The sequence below is a fragment of the Pleurodeles waltl genome, chromosome 12, assembly GCF_031143425.1.
Source record: "Pleurodeles waltl isolate 20211129_DDA chromosome 12, aPleWal1.hap1.20221129, whole genome shotgun sequence".
Lineage (NCBI taxonomy): Eukaryota > Metazoa > Chordata > Amphibia > Caudata > Salamandridae > Pleurodeles > Pleurodeles waltl.
Window position 1 is genome coordinate 83,304,731 of NC_090451.1, and position 18,360 is coordinate 83,323,090.

At 40.7% G+C, this 18,360-nt stretch overlaps 1 protein-coding gene across 4 annotated transcripts in view; it reads left to right on the forward strand.

Moving 5' to 3' along the window:
• The window catches only part of LOC138268224 (pneumococcal serine-rich repeat protein-like), a 179,716-nt gene that overhangs the window by 19,988 nt on the left and 141,368 nt on the right, over positions 1-18,360 (forward strand). For all 4 annotated transcript variants that reach the window (XM_069217676.1, XM_069217677.1, XM_069217678.1 and 1 more), the window contains exons 4-6: positions 1,944-4,136; positions 8,898-11,090; positions 15,853-18,045. In XM_069217676.1, the coding sequence (XP_069073777.1) occupies positions 1,944-4,136; positions 8,898-11,090; positions 15,853-18,045 (6,579 nt within the window). The remainder of the gene's footprint in view (positions 1-1,943; positions 4,137-8,897; positions 11,091-15,852; positions 18,046-18,360) is intronic.

The window sequence follows — 18,360 nt, forward strand, 5'->3', positions numbered from 1 at the left end:
GCATCACCTTTTTGAGGAGTTATAGGATGTAAGCCATGTAAATGGGAAACAAACGCCATAATGGTAACATACAGATACTTTAGATTTGTTTTTTCTGTATTTGTAGTGCGAAAACACTTCCAAAAATAGGATGCAGAAAATCAACTACTTCTATAATTGATGGTATGTTTGAAATATGCAGAGCTTCAAACATATTCTTAATAATGTAACTGATGGCTACATTATTTTGGTATCTCATTGGCTGGTCATTTTTGATTCTAGACTTGAAAAACAAGAAGACACATCTGGCATGTCCTCTATTGGCTTCTAATTAAGCTCCTTATCCCTTTTGTCACAAAAATTGACGCATGCTTGTATGTGAAACTGACCCCAAGAAAATAGCAATGCGTAAATACATTTTCAAACATAAATTTGTAGACTTTTGTTCATTCAAATACCTTTAATTCAAAGAAGCTGACTTGTACCTACAGATTTTATAGAGTAAATATATTTTCATTGAAGCTAGCAGTAAAGAGAGATCTGTTGTGTGCACCCATGACATTATATTTATCTGAACTAATAAGTCACAATGCTAAATAAACGTTTTCAGCAGTGAGGTTTATAAGCCTCCATGAAGATAGAACCTTTTTCCTTCAGTTTGAAATGTTCACTCTTATTAGCTACTTGGATAATCATTTTAATGTTTATATTATGCTTCACTGATAATATATTAGTATTGAACAAAATTTTGCCACGCTTACGTTTTACTCCACCCAATATTTTTCCTTAACTTTTCATAAATAGTTACATTTAAAAATGCTTCTTTTTCCTTGAAAGAGTAAGGATTGTTTTGAGTTTAGTTAGTTCATAGGTTTAACTATTAATTTTGTTGAATATAATTATTATATTGGAATGAGTAGCTGGAAATGAATTGTCATCTTTTGCTCCTTACATTTTGAATAAAGCTTTTTAAACATAAAAAATGAACCTTTCATAAAAGTAAAACATTATAGGATTTGAACCTTTTTTGTTCTGAAACATAAATTGAAATTCTCTACTCTTTCTTGATTAAAGGCCTTATTTAGATTTTAGTGGGTAACGTATGCCATCACAAATGTGGCAGATGCCTCATCCAACATATTACAAGTGCATTACAGTCTATATTACTTGTAATGTAGCAGATAGGATACCCGGCACGTTTTGATGATTATCCTGTGCACCAAACTCTAAATTAGGCCCTTCATTTTTTTCGCTGGTAGGTACTGATTAGAAGGCTTCCACCCTTTGTAAACAGTTGTCCCATGATAGGGATTTGGAGATTCTTTTAGAGTTTTGGATAATCTGCGGTACAGAAAGTAGAGTCTTAGGTCAAGTTAACACTAGTACTGCAAAAAAAAACCTTTAGAAGTTTTATTTTCTGCTTATGAAGCTGATGGTGTTTAGCCAGTTGAATTTAAATTACACGCTGGCTAGAAGAGGTTCTGAGAAATGTACTTAATTTAGTGATGTGCTACCAATGATGAGGTAACTAACGGATGTAATGTTCGCTAGAATGAATGAGGTATGTGGGTGCGGTGTTCAGGTTAGCAGCAAGCTGGTTATTTTCTAGTACATATTTTATGTGAAGGACTTGCTTTGCTATTAAGATAATTTGGGGTGTGAGGTTCTGTTGATAGTGAAGATGCTTCTTTGTCACAAAACTAGTGAATGACTCTAAAGGCAAGTAACTAATTTTGCTGCAAAATCTGGCTTACTTTTGACACGTTTGACATGTTATGCTTTTCAGCAAAACCTATTTTGCTGGATTTTTCTTCTATTGCGTTTATGAAATTTGTAACGGCTCTGACACATTTACTTAAAGTACACACAGTCTGTCGCTGGGTGATGTTTGCAGTTCAGTGTTAGTAGATATGCCAGTAGTGTTGGCCCCTTTGTAGACACTAATTGAAATGTATTTAATCCAGTGCCTATAACAGAAGAGATTATTAATCCGGTTACTGAAAAGCCGGTCGAACAGCTTCCGGTGAGAAACACAACACAGAGCCCAACCACAACTTCACCGAGCACCACAACAAGCGGATCAACAAGTGCAGAGTCAACTATAACGACTGCAGAATCCACATCAACACCTCTACAGACCACAATCATATCAACAAGTGAAGTGAGCACCACAACAGCTCCTCCTACCGCAACAGCAGCTCAACAGACAACAACACTGCCTTCACCAAGTGCAGAGACTACAGGAACCACTGCTGCAACATCAGCTACTCAAACCACGACAACATCATCACTAACTAGTGCAGAGACGACTACCACATCCACTGCACGAACCACAGGTCCACCGACAACAACAGCAAAAGGATCAACTAGTGCAGAGACTACTGTAATAACTGCAGGAGCCACAACTGCACCAAGCACCGCAACAAGTGGATCAACAACAAGCACAGAGACTACTATAAAGACTGCAGAAGCCACATCAACACCTGTGCAGACCACAGCGATATCAACAAGTGCAGTGAGTACCACAACAGTTTCTCCTGTCACAACAGCAGCTCAACAGACAACACTGCTTTCATCAAGTGCAGATACTACAGCAACCACTGCAGCAACATCAGCTGCTCCAACCACGACAACATCATCACTAACTAATGCATGGGCTACTACCACATCCCCTGCAGGAACCACAGCTCCACCGACAACAACAGCAAAAGGATCAACTAGTGCAGAGACTACTGTAACTACTGCAGGAAGCACAACTGCACAGAGCACCACAACAAGTGGATCAACAACAAGCGCAGAGACTACTATAACAACTGCAGAAGCCACATCAACACCTGTGCATACCACAGCGATTTCAACAACAAGTTCAGTGAGTACCACTGCAGTTCCTCCTATCACAACAGCAGCTCAACAGACAACAACACTGCTTTCATCAAGTGCAGAGACTACAGCAACCAGTGCAGCAAAATCAGCTGCTCCAACCATCACAACATCATCATTAACTAGTGCAGAGGCTACTACCACATCCACTGCAGGAACCAAAGCTCCACCGACAACAACAGCAAAAGGATCAACTAGTGCAGAGACTACTGTAACAACTGCAGGAGCCACAACTGCACCAAGCACCACAACAAGTGGATCAACAGCAAGCGCAGAGACTACTATAAAGACTGCAGAAGCCACATCAACACCTGTGCAGACCACAGCGATATCAACAAGTGCAGTGAGTACCACAATAGTTCCTCCCATCACAACAGCAGCTCAACAGACAACAACACTGCCTTCATCAAGTGCAGAGACTACAGCAACCACTGCAGCAACATCAGCTGCTCCAACCACGACAACATCATCACTAACTAATGCAGAGGCTACTACCACATCCACTGCAGGAACCACAGCTCCACCGACAACAACAGCAAAAGGATCAACTAGTGCAGAGACTACTGTAACAACTGCAGGAGCCACAACTGCACCAAGCATCACAACAAGTGGATCAACAACAAGCACAGAGACTACTATAATGACTGCAGAAGCCACATCAACACCTTTGCAGACCACAGCGATATCAAGAACAAGTGCAGTGAGTAGCACAACAGTTCCTCCTATCACAACAGGAGCTCAACAGACAACAACACTGCCTTCATCAAGTGCAGAGTCTACAGCAACCACTGCAGCAACATCAGCTGCTTCAACCACGGCAACATCACCACTAAATAGTGCAGAGACTACTACTACACCGACAACAACAGCAATAGTTTCAACCACAAGTGCAGAGACTACTGTAACAATTGTAGAAGCCACAACCTCAGGAAGCACCTCAACAATTAGATCAACAACAAGTGCAGAGACTGCTTCAATAAATGCAGAAACCAAAACAACAACACCCACCGAAACCACAACTATATTAATTACAAATCCAGGGAGTACCACAGCAGCTCCTCCTACCACAACAGCAGCTCAACAAACAACAACCACAATGCCATCATCAACTGCAGAGACTAGGATAACCAATTCAGCAACAACAACAGCTGCCACAAGCACCACAACAGCATCACTAACTAGTGCGCAAACTACCTCATCAATTGCCACAACCACAGCTCGACTGACAACAACACTATGGTCAACAACAAGTGCAGAGACTACTCTAACAGCTGCAGGTGAGAAAAACTGTTTTATGCCATTCATCGCAGGGATTATAACATTCAGGGCAATTTTCTTTTTGGAAATAATTATGGTACTTGGGATTGAAGTCAGAATGTATCATATGGGTTTAACAATAATATTTATTCCATCCCTGAAAATAAATTAATGTTTCTTTCTAGTACTTGCATATCACACAGCAGCATCTTGTGACATTCTTCAGTAGTAGAGACTGATAAGATTTTACTGAATTTTAAAAAACATGTGCCTATTTTTATTTTTTATAAAGTTTAATTACAGTTTAGTTCTCGGTTTAGTTAGGCACTGCTGAAGTTTGTAAAGAAGTAAATAATGTGATTTAGGCACAAGTTGAGAAGGTGATATGTCTAAAATTATACAGTTTGATAAAGGGACAAAGCTAGGATTGAAACAGAGGATAAATAAAGCAATTCACCACGTTACCAACAGTTGGTATGTCTGGGCTGTACACATGCACTACTTTCAGAGGTCTGAGTTTTGTCCCTTGATACAACTAGTGGTTTTCAAACTTTTGACTTCTGTGGACCCCCACATTATTATTACTGGAACCTAGGGACCCCCAATGAATAATTGTTGGAATCTGGGGACCAGCCACACCACACTGAGTCATCACTGAAAGCGAGGGACCCCGGCCTAAACACTTGATTATTTGAAACGCAAAACAAAACACAAAGAATATGGAAACAAGCTTTCATCAAACACATAAACAAATGATAACATATTTTATTTCATTTGCACACAAATGTATAAAAAATAATTTTAATGGAAAGGTTGGTGCTTTTGTAAATTCAATTTTAGCCATACATCATCCATACTATGGCCCTCATTACAACTTTGGTGGGCGGCAGTGTAACCGCTGTGCACCGCCAACGCGGCCGCAGTCCCGCGGTGGCCATTATGACATCCCCGCCGGCCCAGTGGGGATGTCGGCCGCAACATGGGAGCCGACTCCAAATGGAGCCGGCGTTGTTGTGGCCGTGCGATGGGTGCAGTTGCACCTGTTGCGCTTTTCACTGTCTGCTGTGCAGACAGTGAAAAGCTGTGTGGGGCTGTGCCAGGGGGCCCCTGCACTGCCCATGCCAAAGGCTGCAACTCCCCTACCGCCATGAAAAGGCTGGTGGGAAGGGGACTTGTAATCCCCTGGGCAGCGCTGCAAGCAGCGCTGACCTGGCGGATTAAAACCGCCAGGACCAACGTGGCGGAAAACCGCTGGTCCCGGCGGTGCGACCGCAGCGCTTCCGCCGCGGTCGTAATCCCCAAGTTTGCACCGCCAGCCTGTTGGCGGTGCAACCTCCAAAACAGCCCTGCCGGTCTTCGACTGCCAGGGTTGTAATGAGGCCCTATATTCTGTTTGATGCACCTGCAATGTTCCCACAAATCAATCTGAGGATACGAATTTAATTTTAAGTCTCCAATTTCAAATTCCTTAACATTTACAATATGTTTTCAAGTTTTCAATTGAACATTTAGCCACATTATTTATAAATATTTATTAATCTGTTAATATTTAATTTACTAAACAGTTGCGGACCCTCTGAAGAGGCTTTGCGCACCCCCAGGGTCCCTGGACCACAGGTTGGGAACCACTGAACTAGTGTAGGAGCTAGGAGACACGATCTATGACTGATTTTTATGATAACCAGTGTCTATATAAATGATTTTCCATTCAGAGTTACTGGGGCCTATTCACAAATGGCATTTCAGAATATGTTTAGCAGTGCTCCAGTAGTACTACTCAAGTACTAATCACAGCCCTACATGCCAAGACCTCGCCTCTCTTGTCTTTTTCTATGCAGAGATCTCCCTAACCTGACTGCAAGATCTCTGCACATGTAACCCTATGCTTTAGTGGTGAATGTAGGAGAGACGGGGAGAGTGGCTGGAAAATTGGGAAAACTTACTAGTATATGAGAGGGGCTTAGGGAGGCGTACCAGCTGTTTACAGAGGGTAACGAGGGATTAAGGAGGGACAAACTCCAACCCACAATAGAGTAAGGATATTGCTATTCGCAAACTACTACAGGCAAAGATACCCCAAAAATGTAATAACTGTACTCCAGCTCAGACCTCAAGTAAGTTGTGTACGTACACCACACATGGCCAACCACTGGAATTGCAATACAAATTAATTTCTTTCAGCCTTTTAAAATGTAGATGCACATTAAATGAAAATGAACATTTTACTGTAGGTGAGTTTTTAAAAGTCTTTAAACGAATAAATATACAGTAATGCAATATATCTAAATGTATTAATTCTAATAAACTTATAAGATTATAGTGGTCTAAAATGTTTTATTTGACCTAGATATAAATTTTTTTATAAAACATCCTTTAACTTTAATATTTAAGAAAAAGGACATTTTTACTATTTGTATAAGATGTTTGATAAACTTCTTTAAATACCCCTAGACTTTCCCTATTCTTTATCCTAGGAAGATCTACGCCCCAGTGGCGGAGATCTATGCTAACTTTACACTCATAAATTATTCACCACTCCAGCCATCAGCGGTGGATCCAGGCAACTCTGTTCTTTAACTTTATACCCGCAAATAGTAAAGAGACAAAGTAATACATTTGTTTCAGAGTGTGGGAGTAAATGTACATGTGAGTACATCTACACCTGTAAGTTTACCTTTGTGAACAGAGTCCTACACATGCAAATCCCAGTTATGTGGACAGTTAAAAAATCTGGCATAGATACATCTTTCCCTGGCCTACTTTGGACAACAGTGAAGTAGTGAAAAAAACATGCCCACCTCTTAGTGCTGGCATTACCTGTTTGCTGCTCCAAAACGAGCATCACCTTTTTGAGGAGTTATAGGATGTAAGCCATGTAAATGGGAAACAAACGCCATAATGGTAACATACAGATACTTTAGATTTGTTTTTTCTGTATTTTTAGTGCGAAAACACTTCCAAAAATAGGATGCAGAAAATCAACTACTTCTATAATTGATGGTATGTTTGAAATATGCAGAGCTTCAAACATATTCTTAATAATGTAACTGATGGCTACATTATTTTGGTATCTCATTGGCTGGTCATTTTTGATTCTAGACTTGAAAAACAAGAAGACACATCTGGCATGTCCTCTATTGGCTTCTAATTAAGCTCCTTATCCCTTTTGTCACAAAAATTGACGCATGCTTGTATGTGAAACTGACCCCAAGAAAATAGCAATGCGTAAATACATTTTCAAACATAAATTTGTAGACTTTTGTTCATTCAAATACCTTTAATTCAAAGAAGCTGACTTGTACCTACAGATTTTATAGAGTAAATATATTTTCATTGAAGCTAGCAGTAAAGAGAGATCTGTTGTGTGCACCCATGACATTATATTTATCTGAACTAATAAGTCACAATGCTAAATAAACGTTTTCAGCAGTGAGGTTTATAAGCCTCCATGAAGATAGAACCTTTTTCCTTCAGTTTGAAATGTTCACTCTTATTAGCTACTTGGATAATCATTTTAATGTTTATATTATGCTTCACTGATAATATATTAGTATTGAACAAAATGTTGCCACGCTTACGTTTTACTCCACCCAATATTTTTCCTTAACTTTTCATAAATAGTTACATTTAAAAATGCTTCTTTTTCCTTGAAAGAGTAAGGATTGTTTTGAGTTTAGTTAGTTCATAGGTTTAACTATTAATTTTGTTGAATATAATTATTATATTGGAATGAGTAGCTGGAAATGAATTGTCATCTTTTGCTCCTTACATTTTGAATAAAGCTTTTTAAACATAAAAAATGAACCTTTCATAAAAGTAAAACATTATAGGATTTGAACCTTTTTTGTTCTGAAACATAAATTGAAATTCTCTACTCTTTCTTGATTAAAGGCCTTATTTAGATTTTAGTGGGTAACGTATGCCATCACAAATGTGGCAGATGCCTCATCCAACATATTACAAGTGCATTACAGTCTATATTACTTGTAATGTAGCAGATAGGATACCCGGCACGTTTTGATGATTATCCTGTGCACCAAACTCTAAATTAGGCCCTTCATTTTTTTCGCTGGTAGGTACTGATTAGAAGGCTTCCACCCTTTGTAAACAGTTGTCCCATGATAGGGATTTGGAGATTCTTTTAGAGTTTTGGATAATCTGCGGTACAGAAAGTAGAGTCTTAGGTCAAGTTAACACTAGTACTGCAAAAAAAAACCTTTAGAAGTTTTATTTTCTGCTTATGAAGCTGATGGTGTTTAGCCAGTTGAATTTAAATTACACGCTGGCTAGAAGAGGTTCTGAGAAATGTACTTAATTTAGTGATGTGCTACCAATGATGAGGTAACTAACGGATGTAATGTTCGCTAGAATGAATGAGGTATGTGGGTGCGGTGTTCAGGTTAGCAGGAAGCTGGTTATTTTCTAGTACATATTTTATGTGAAGGACTTGCTTTGCTATTAAGATAATTTGGGGTGTGAGGTTCTGTTGATAGTGAAGATGCTTCTTTGTCACAAAACTAGTGAATGACTCTAAAGGCAAGTAACTAATTTTGCTGCAAAATCTGGCTTACTTTTGACACGTTTGACATGTTATGCTTTTCAGCAAAACCTATTTTGCTGGATTTTTCTTCTATTGCGTTTATGAAATTTGTAACGGCTCTGACACATTTACTTAAAGTACACACAGTCTGTCGCTGGGTGATGTTTGCAGTTCAGTGTTAGTAGATATGCCAGTAGTGTTGGCCCCTTTGTAGACACTAATTGAAATGTATTTAATCCAGTGCCTATAACAGAAGAGATTATTAATCCGGTTACTGAAAAGCCGGTCGAACAGCTTCCGGTGAGAAACACAACACAGAGCCCAACCACAACTTCACCGAGCACCACAACAAGCGGATCAACAAGTGCAGAGTCAACTATAACGACTGCAGAATCCACATCAACACCTCTACAGACCACAATCATATCAACAAGTGAAGTGAGCACCACAACAGCTCCTCCTACCGCAACAGCAGCTCAACAGACAACAACACTGCCTTCACCAAGTGCAGAGACTACAGGAACCACTGCTGCAACATCAGCTACTCAAACCACGACAACATCATCACTAACTAGTGCAGAGACGACTACCACATCCACTGCACGAACCACAGGTCCACCGACAACAACAGCAAAAGGATCAACTAGTGCAGAGACTACTGTAATAACTGCAGGAGCCACAACTGCACCAAGCACCGCAACAAGTGGATCAACAACAAGCACAGAGACTACTATAAAGACTGCAGAAGCCACATCAACACCTGTGCAGACCACAGCGATATCAACAAGTGCAGTGAGTACCACAACAGTTTCTCCTGTCACAACAGCAGCTCAACAGACAACACTGCTTTCATCAAGTGCAGATACTACAGCAACCACTGCAGCAACATCAGCTGCTCCAACCACGACAACATCATCACTAACTAATGCAGGGGCTACTACCACATCCCCTGCAGGAACCACAGCTCCACCGACAACAACAGCAAAAGGATCAACTAGTGCAGAGACTACTGTAACTACTGCAGGAAGCACAACTGCACAGAGCACCACAACAAGTGGATCAACAACAAGCGCAGAGACTACTATAACAACTGCAGAAGCCACATCAACACCTGTGCATACCACAGCGATTTCAACAACAAGTTCAGTGAGTACCACTGCAGTTCCTCCTATCACAACAGCAGCTCAACAGACAACAACACTGCTTTCATCAAGTGCAGAGACTACAGCAACCAGTGCAGCAAAATCAGCTGCTCCAACCATCACAACATCATCATTAACTAGTGCAGAGGCTACTACCACATCCACTGCAGGAACCAAAGCTCCACCGACAACAACAGCAAAAGGATCAACTAGTGCAGAGACTACTGTAACAACTGCAGGAGCCACAACTGCACCAAGCACCACAACAAGTGGATCAACAGCAAGCGCAGAGACTACTATAAAGACTGCAGAAGCCACATCAACACCTGTGCAGACCACAGCGATATCAACAAGTGCAGTGAGTACCACAATAGTTCCTCCCATCACAACAGCAGCTCAACAGACAACAACACTGCCTTCATCAAGTGCAGAGACTACAGCAACCACTGCAGCAACATCAGCTGCTCCAACCACGACAACATCATCACTAACTAATGCAGAGGCTACTACCACATCCACTGCAGGAACCACAGCTCCACCGACAACAACAGCAAAAGGATCAACTAGTGCAGAGACTACTGTAACAACTGCAGGAGCCACAACTGCACCAAGCATCACAACAAGTGGATCAACAACAAGCACAGAGACTACTATAATGACTGCAGAAGCCACATCAACACCTTTGCAGACCACAGCGATATCAAGAACAAGTGCAGTGAGTAGCACAACAGTTCCTCCTATCACAACAGGAGCTCAACAGACAACAACACTGCCTTCATCAAGTGCAGAGTCTACAGCAACCACTGCAGCAACATCAGCTGCTTCAACCACGGCAACATCACCACTAAATAGTGCAGAGACTACTACTACACCGACAACAACAGCAATAGTTTCAACCACAAGTGCAGAGACTACTGTAACAATTGTAGAAGCCACAACTGCAGGAAGCACCTCAACAATTAGATCAACAACAAGTGCAGAGACTGCTTCAATAAATGCAGAAACCAAAACAACAACACCCACCGAAACCACAACTATATTAATTACAAATCCAGGGAGTACCACAGCAGCTCCTCCTACCACAACAGCAGCTCAACAAACAACAACCACAATGCCATCATCAACTGCAGAGACTAGGATAACCAATTCAGCAACAACATCAGCTGCCACAAGCACCACAACAGCATCACTAACTAGTGCGCAAACTACCTCATCAATTGCCACAACCACAGCTCGACTGACAACAACACTATGGTCAACAACAAGTGCAGAGACTACTCTAACAGCTGCAGGTGAGAAAAACTGTTTTATGCCATTCATCGCAGGGATTATAACATTCAGGGCAATTTTCTTTTTGGAAATAATTATGGTACTTGGGATTGAAGTCAGAATGTATCATATGGGTTTAACAATAATATTTATTCCATCCCTGAAAATAAATTAATGTTTCTTTCTAGTACTTGCATATCACACAGCAGCATCTTGTGACATTCTTCAGTAGTAGAGACTGATAAGATTTTACTGAATTTTAAAAAACATGTGCCTATTTTTATTTTTTATAAAGTTTAATTACAGTTTAGTTCTCGGTTTAGTTAGGCACTGCTGAAGTTTGTAAAGAAGTAAATAATGTGATTTAGGCACAAGTTGAGAAGGTGATATGTCTAAAATTATACAGTTTGATAAAGGGACAAAGCTAGGATTGAAACAGAGGATAAATAAAGCAATTCACCACGTTACCAACAGTTGGTATGTCTGGGCTGTACACATGCACTACTTTCAGAGGTCTGAGTTTTGTCCCTTGATACAACTAGTGGTTTTCAAACTTTTGACTTCTGTGGACCCCCACATTATTATTACTGGAACCTAGGGACCCCCAATGAATAATTGTTGGAATCTGGGGACCAGCCACACCACACTGAGTCATCACTGAAAGCGAGGGACCCCGGCCTAAACACTTGATTATTTGAAACGCAAAACAAAACACAAAGAATATGGAAACAAGCTTTCATCAAACACATAAACAAATGATAACATATTTTATTTCATTTGCACACAAATGTATAAAAAATAATTTTAATGGAAAGGTTGGTGCTTTTGTAAATTCAATTTTAGCCATACATCATCCATACTATGGCCCTCATTACAACTTTGGTGGGCGGCAGTGTAACCGCTGTGCACCGCCAATGCGGCCGCAGTCCCGCGGTGGCCATTATGACATCCCCGCCGGCCCAGTGGGGATGTCGGCCGCAACATGGGAGCCGACTCCAAATGGAGCCGGCGGTGTTGTGGCCGTGCGATGGGTGCAGTTGCACCTGTTGCGCTTTTCACTGTCTGCTGTGCAGACAGTGAAAAGCTGTGTGGGGCTGTGCCAGGGGGGCCCTGCACTGCCCATGCCAAAGGCCCGCAACTCCCCTACCGCCATGAAAAGGCTGGTGGGAAGGGGACTTGTAATCCCCTGGGCAGCGCTGCAAGCAGCGCTGACCTGGCGGATTAAAACCGCCAGGACCAACGTGGCGGAAAACCGCTGGTCCCGGCGGTGCGACCGCAGCGCTTCCGCCGCGGTCGTAATCCCCAAGTTTGCACCGCCAGCCTGTTGGCGGTGCAACCTCCAAAACAGCCCTGCCGGTCTTCGACTGCCAGGGTTGTAATGAGGCCCTATATTCTGTTTGATGCACCTGCAATGTTCCCACAAATCAATCTGAGGATACGAATTTAATTTTAAGTCTCCAATTTCAAATTCCTTAACATTTACAATATGTTTTCAAGTTTTCAATTGAACATTTAGCCACATTATTTATAAATATTTATTAATCTGTTAATATTTAATTTACTAAACAGTTGCGGACCCTCTGAAGAGGCTTTGCGCACCCCCAGGGTCCCTGGACCACAGGTTGGGAACCACTGAACTAGTGTAGGAGCTAGGAGACACGATCTATGACTGATTTTTATGATAACCAGTGTCTATATAAATGATTTTCCATTCAGAGTTACTGGGGCCTATTCACAAATGGCATTTCAGAATATGTTTAGCAGTGCTCCAGTAGTACTACTCAAGTACTAATCACAGCCCTACATGCCAAGACCTCGCCTCTCTTGTCTTTTTCTATGCAGAGATCTCCCTAACCTGACTGCAAGATCTCTGCACATGTAACCCTATGCTTTAGTGGTGAATGTAGGAGAGACGGGGAGAGTGGCTGGAAAATTGGGAAAACTTACTAGTATATGAGAGGGGCTTAGGGAGGCGTACCAGCTGTTTACAGAGGGTAACGAGGGATTAAGGAGGGACAAACTCCAACCCACAATAGAGTAAGGATATTGCTATTCGCAAACTACTACAGGCAAAGATACCCCAAAAATGTAATAACTGTACTCCAGCTCAGACCTCAAGTAAGTTGTGTACGTACACCACACATGGCCAACCACTGGAATTGCAATACAAATTAATTTATTTCAGCCTTTTAAAATGTAGATGCACATTAAATGAAAATGAACATTTTACTGTAGGTGAGTTTTTAAACGTCTTTAAACGAATAAATATACAGTAATGCAATATATCTAAATGTATTAATTCTAATAAACTTATAAGATTATAGTGGTCTAAAATGTTTTATTTGACCTAGATATAAAATTTTTTATAAAACATCCTTTAACTTTAATATTTAAGAAAAAGGACATTTTTACTATTTGTATAAGATGTTTGATAAACTTCTTTAAATACCCCTAGACTTTCCCTATTCTTTATCCTAGGGAGATCTACGCCCCAGTGGCGGAGATCTATGCTAACTTTACACTCATAAATTATTCACCACTCCAGCCATCAGCGGTGGATCCAGGCAACTCTGTTCTTTAACTTTATACCCGCAAATAGTAAAGAGATAAAGTAATACATTTGTTTCAGAGTGTGGGAGTAAATGTACATGTGAGTACATCTACACCTGTAAGTTTACCTTTGTGAACAGAGTCCTACACATGCAAATCCCAGTTATGTGGACAGTTAAAAAATCTGGCATAGATCCATCTTTCCTTGGCCTACTTTGGACAACAGTGAAGTAGTGAAAAAAACATGCCCACCTCTTAGTGCTGGCATTACCTGTTTGCTGCTCCAAAACGAGCATCACCTTTTTGAGGAGTTATAGGATGTAAGCCATGTAAATGGGAAACAAACGCCATAATGGTAACATACAGATACTTTAGATTTGTTTTTTCTGTATTTGTAGTGCGAAAACACTTCCAAAAATAGGATGCAGAAAATCAACTACTTCTATAATTGATGGTATGTTTGAAATATGCAGAGCTTCAAACATATTCTTAATAATGTAACTGATGGCTACATTATTTTGGTATCTCATTGGCTGGTCATTTTTGATTCTAGACTTGAAAAACAAGAAGACACATCTGGCATGTCCTCTATTGGCTTCTAATTAAGCTCCTTATCCCTTTTGTCACAAAAATTGACGCATGCTTGTATGTGAAACTGACCCCAAGAAAATAGCAATGCGTAAATACATTTTCAAACATAAATTTGTAGACTTTTGTTCATTCAAATACCTTTAATTCAAAGAAGCTGACTTGTACCTACAGATTTTATAGAGTAAATATATTTTCATTGAAGCTAGCAGTAAAGAGAGATCTGTTGTGTGCACCCATGACATTATATTTATCTGAACTAATAAGTCACAATGCTAAATAAACGTTTTCAGCAGTGAGGTTTATAAGCCTCCATGAAGATAGAACCTTTTTCCTTCAGTTTGAAATGTTCACTCTTATTAGCTACTTGGATAATCATTTTAATGTTTATATTATGCTTCACTGATAATATATTAGTATTGAACAAAATTTTGCCACGCTTACGTTTTACTCCACCCAATATTTTTCCTTAACTTTTCATAAATAGTTACATTTAAAAATGCTTCTTTTTCCTTGAAAGAGTAAGGATTGTTTTGAGTTTAGTTAGTTCATAGGTTTAACTATTAATTTTGTTGAATATAATTATTATATTGGAATGAGTAGCTGGAAATGAATTGTCATCTTTTGCTCCTTACATTTTGAATAAAGCTTTTTAAACATAAAAAATGAACCTTTCATAAAAGTAAAACATTATAGGATTTGAACCTTTTTTGTTCTGAAACATAAATTGAAATTCTCTACTCTTTCTTGATTAAAGGCCTTATTTAGATTTTAGTGGGTAACGTATGCCATCACAAATGTGGCAGATGCCTCATCCAACATATTACAAGTGCATTACAGTCTATATTACTTGTAATGTAGCAGATAGGATACCCGGCACGTTTTGATGATTATCCTGTGCACCAAACTCTAAATTAGGCCCTTCATTTTTTTCGCTGGTAGGTACTGATTAGAAGGCTTCCACCCTTTGTAAACAGTTGTCCCATGATAGGGATTTGGAGATTCTTTTAGAGTTTTGGATAATCTGCGGTACAGAAAGTAGAGTCTTAGGTCAAGTTAACACTAGTACTGCAAAAAAAAACCTTTAGAAGTTTTATTTTCTGCTTATGAAGCTGATGGTGTTTAGCCAGTTGAATTTAAATTACACGCTGGCTAGAAGAGGTTCTGAGAAATGTACTTAATTTAGTGATGTGCTACCAATGATGAGGTAACTAACGGATGTAATGTTCGCTAGAATGAATGAGGTATGTGGGTGCGGTGTTCAGGTTAGCAGCAAGCTGGTTATTTTCTAGTACATATTTTATGTGAAGGACTTGCTTTGCTATTAAGATAATTTGGGGTGTGAGGTTCTGTTGATAGTGAAGATGCTTCTTTGTCACAAAACTAGTGAATGACTCTAAAGGCAAGTAACTAATTTTGCTGCAAAATCTGGCTTACTTTTGACACGTTTGACATGTTATGCTTTTCAGCAAAACCTATTTTGCTGGATTTTTCTTCTATTGCGTTTATGAAATTTGTAACGGCTCTGACACATTTACTTAAAGTACACACAGTCTGTCGCTGGGTGATGTTTGCAGTTCAGTGTTAGTAGATATGCCAGTAGTGTTGGCCCCTTTGTAGACACTAATTGAAATGTATTTAATCCAGTGCCTATAACAGAAGAGATTATTAATCCGGTTACTGAAAAGCCGGTCGAACAGCTTCCGGTGAGAAACACAACACAGAGCCCAACCACAACTTCACCGAGCACCACAACAAGCGGATCAACAAGTGCAGAGTCAACTATAACGACTGCAGAATCCACATCAACACCTCTACAGACCACAATCATATCAACAAGTGAAGTGAGCACCACAACAGCTCCTCCTACCGCAACAGCAGCTCAACAGACAACAACACTGCCTTCACCAAGTGCAGAGACTACAGGAACCACTGCTGCAACATCAGCTACTCAAACCACGACAACATCATCACTAACTAGTGCAGAGACGACTACCACATCCACTGCACGAACCACAGGTCCACCGACAACAACAGCAAAAGGATCAACTAGTGCAGAGACTACTGTAATAACTGCAGGAGCCACAACTGCACCAAGCACCGCAACAAGTGGATCAACAACAAGCACAGAGACTACTATAAAGACTGCAGAAGCCACATCAACACCTGTGCAGACCACAGCGATATCAACAAGTGCAGTGAGTACCACAACAGTTTCTCCTGTCACAACAGCAGCTCAACAGACAACACTGCTTTCATCAAGTGCAGATACTACAGCAACCACTGCAGCAACATCAGCTGCTCCAACCACGACAACATCATCACTAACTAATGCAGGGGCTACTACCACATCCCCTGCAGGAACCACAGCTCCACCGACAACAACAGCAAAAGGATCAACTAGTGCAGAGACTACTGTAACTACTGCAGGAAGCACAACTGCACAGAGCACCACAACAAGTGGATCAACAACAAGCGCAGAGACTACTATAACAACTGCAGAAGCCACATCAACACCTGTGCATACCACAGCGATTTCAACAACAAGTTCAGTGAGTACCACTGCAGTTCCTCCTATCACAACAGCAGCTCAACAGACAACAACGCTGCTTTCATCAAGTGCAGATACTACAGCAACCAGTGCAGCAAAATCAGCTGCTCCAACCATCACAACATCATCATTAACTAGTGCAGAGGCTACTACCACATCCACTGCAGGAACCAAAGCTCCACCGACAACAACAGCAAAAGGATCAACTAGTGCAGAGACTACTGTAACAACTGCAGGAGCCACAACTGCACCAAGCACCACAACAAGTGGATCAACAGCAAGCGCAGAGACTACTATAAAGACTGCAGAAGCCACATCAACACCTGTGCAGACCACAGCGATATCAACAAGTGCAGTGAGTACCACAATAGTTCCTCCCATCACAACAGCAGCTCAACAGACAACAACACTGCCTTCATCAAGTGCAGAGACTACAGCAACCACTGCAGCAACATCAGCTGCTCCAACCACGACAACATCATCACTAACTAATGCAGAGGCTACTACCACATCCACTGCAGGAACCACAGCTCCACCGACAACAACAGCAAAAGGATCAACTAGTGCAGAGACTACTGTAACAACTGCAGGAGCCACAACTGCACCAAGCATCACAACAAGTGGATCAACAACAAGCACAGAGACTACTATAATGACTGCAGAAGCCACATCAACACCTTTGCAGACCACAGCGATATCAAGAACAAGTGCAGTGAGTAGCACAACAGTTCCTCCTATCACAACAGGAGCTCAACAGACAACAACACTGCCTTCATCAAGTGCAGAGTCTACAGCAACCACTGCAGCAACATCAGCTGCTTCAACCACGGCAACATCACCACTAAATAGTGCAGAGACTACTACTACACCGACAACAACAGCAATAGTTTCAACCACAAGTGCAGAGACTACTGTAACAATTGTAGAAGCCACAACTGCAGGAAGCACCTCAACAATTAGATCAACAACAAGTGCAGAGACTGCTTCAATAAATGCAGAAACCAAAACAACAACACCCACCGAAACCACAACTATATTAATTACAAATCCAGGGAGTACCACAGCAGCTCCTCCTACCACAACAGCAGCTCAACAAACAACAACCACAATGCCATCATCAACTGCAGAGACTAGGATAACCAATTCAGCAACAACATCAGCTGCCACAAGCACCACAACAGCATCACTAACTAGTGCGCAAACTACCTCATCAATTGCCACAACCACAGCTCGACTGACAACAACACTATGGTCAACAACAAGTGCAGAGACTACTCTAACAGCTGCAGGTGAGAAAAACTGTTTTATGCCATTCATCGCAGGGATTATAACATTCAGGGCAATTTTCTTTTTGGAAATAATTATGGTACTTGGGATTGAAGTCAGAATGTATCATATGGGTTTAATAATAATATTTATTCCATCCCTGAAAATAAATTAATGTTTCTTTCTAGTACTTGCATATCACACAGCAGCATCTTGTGACATTCTTCAGTAGTAGAGACTGATAAGATTTTACTGAATTTTAAAAAACATGTGCCTATTTTTATTTTTTATAAAGTTTAATTTCAGTTTAGTTCTCGGTTTAGTTAGGCACTGCTGAA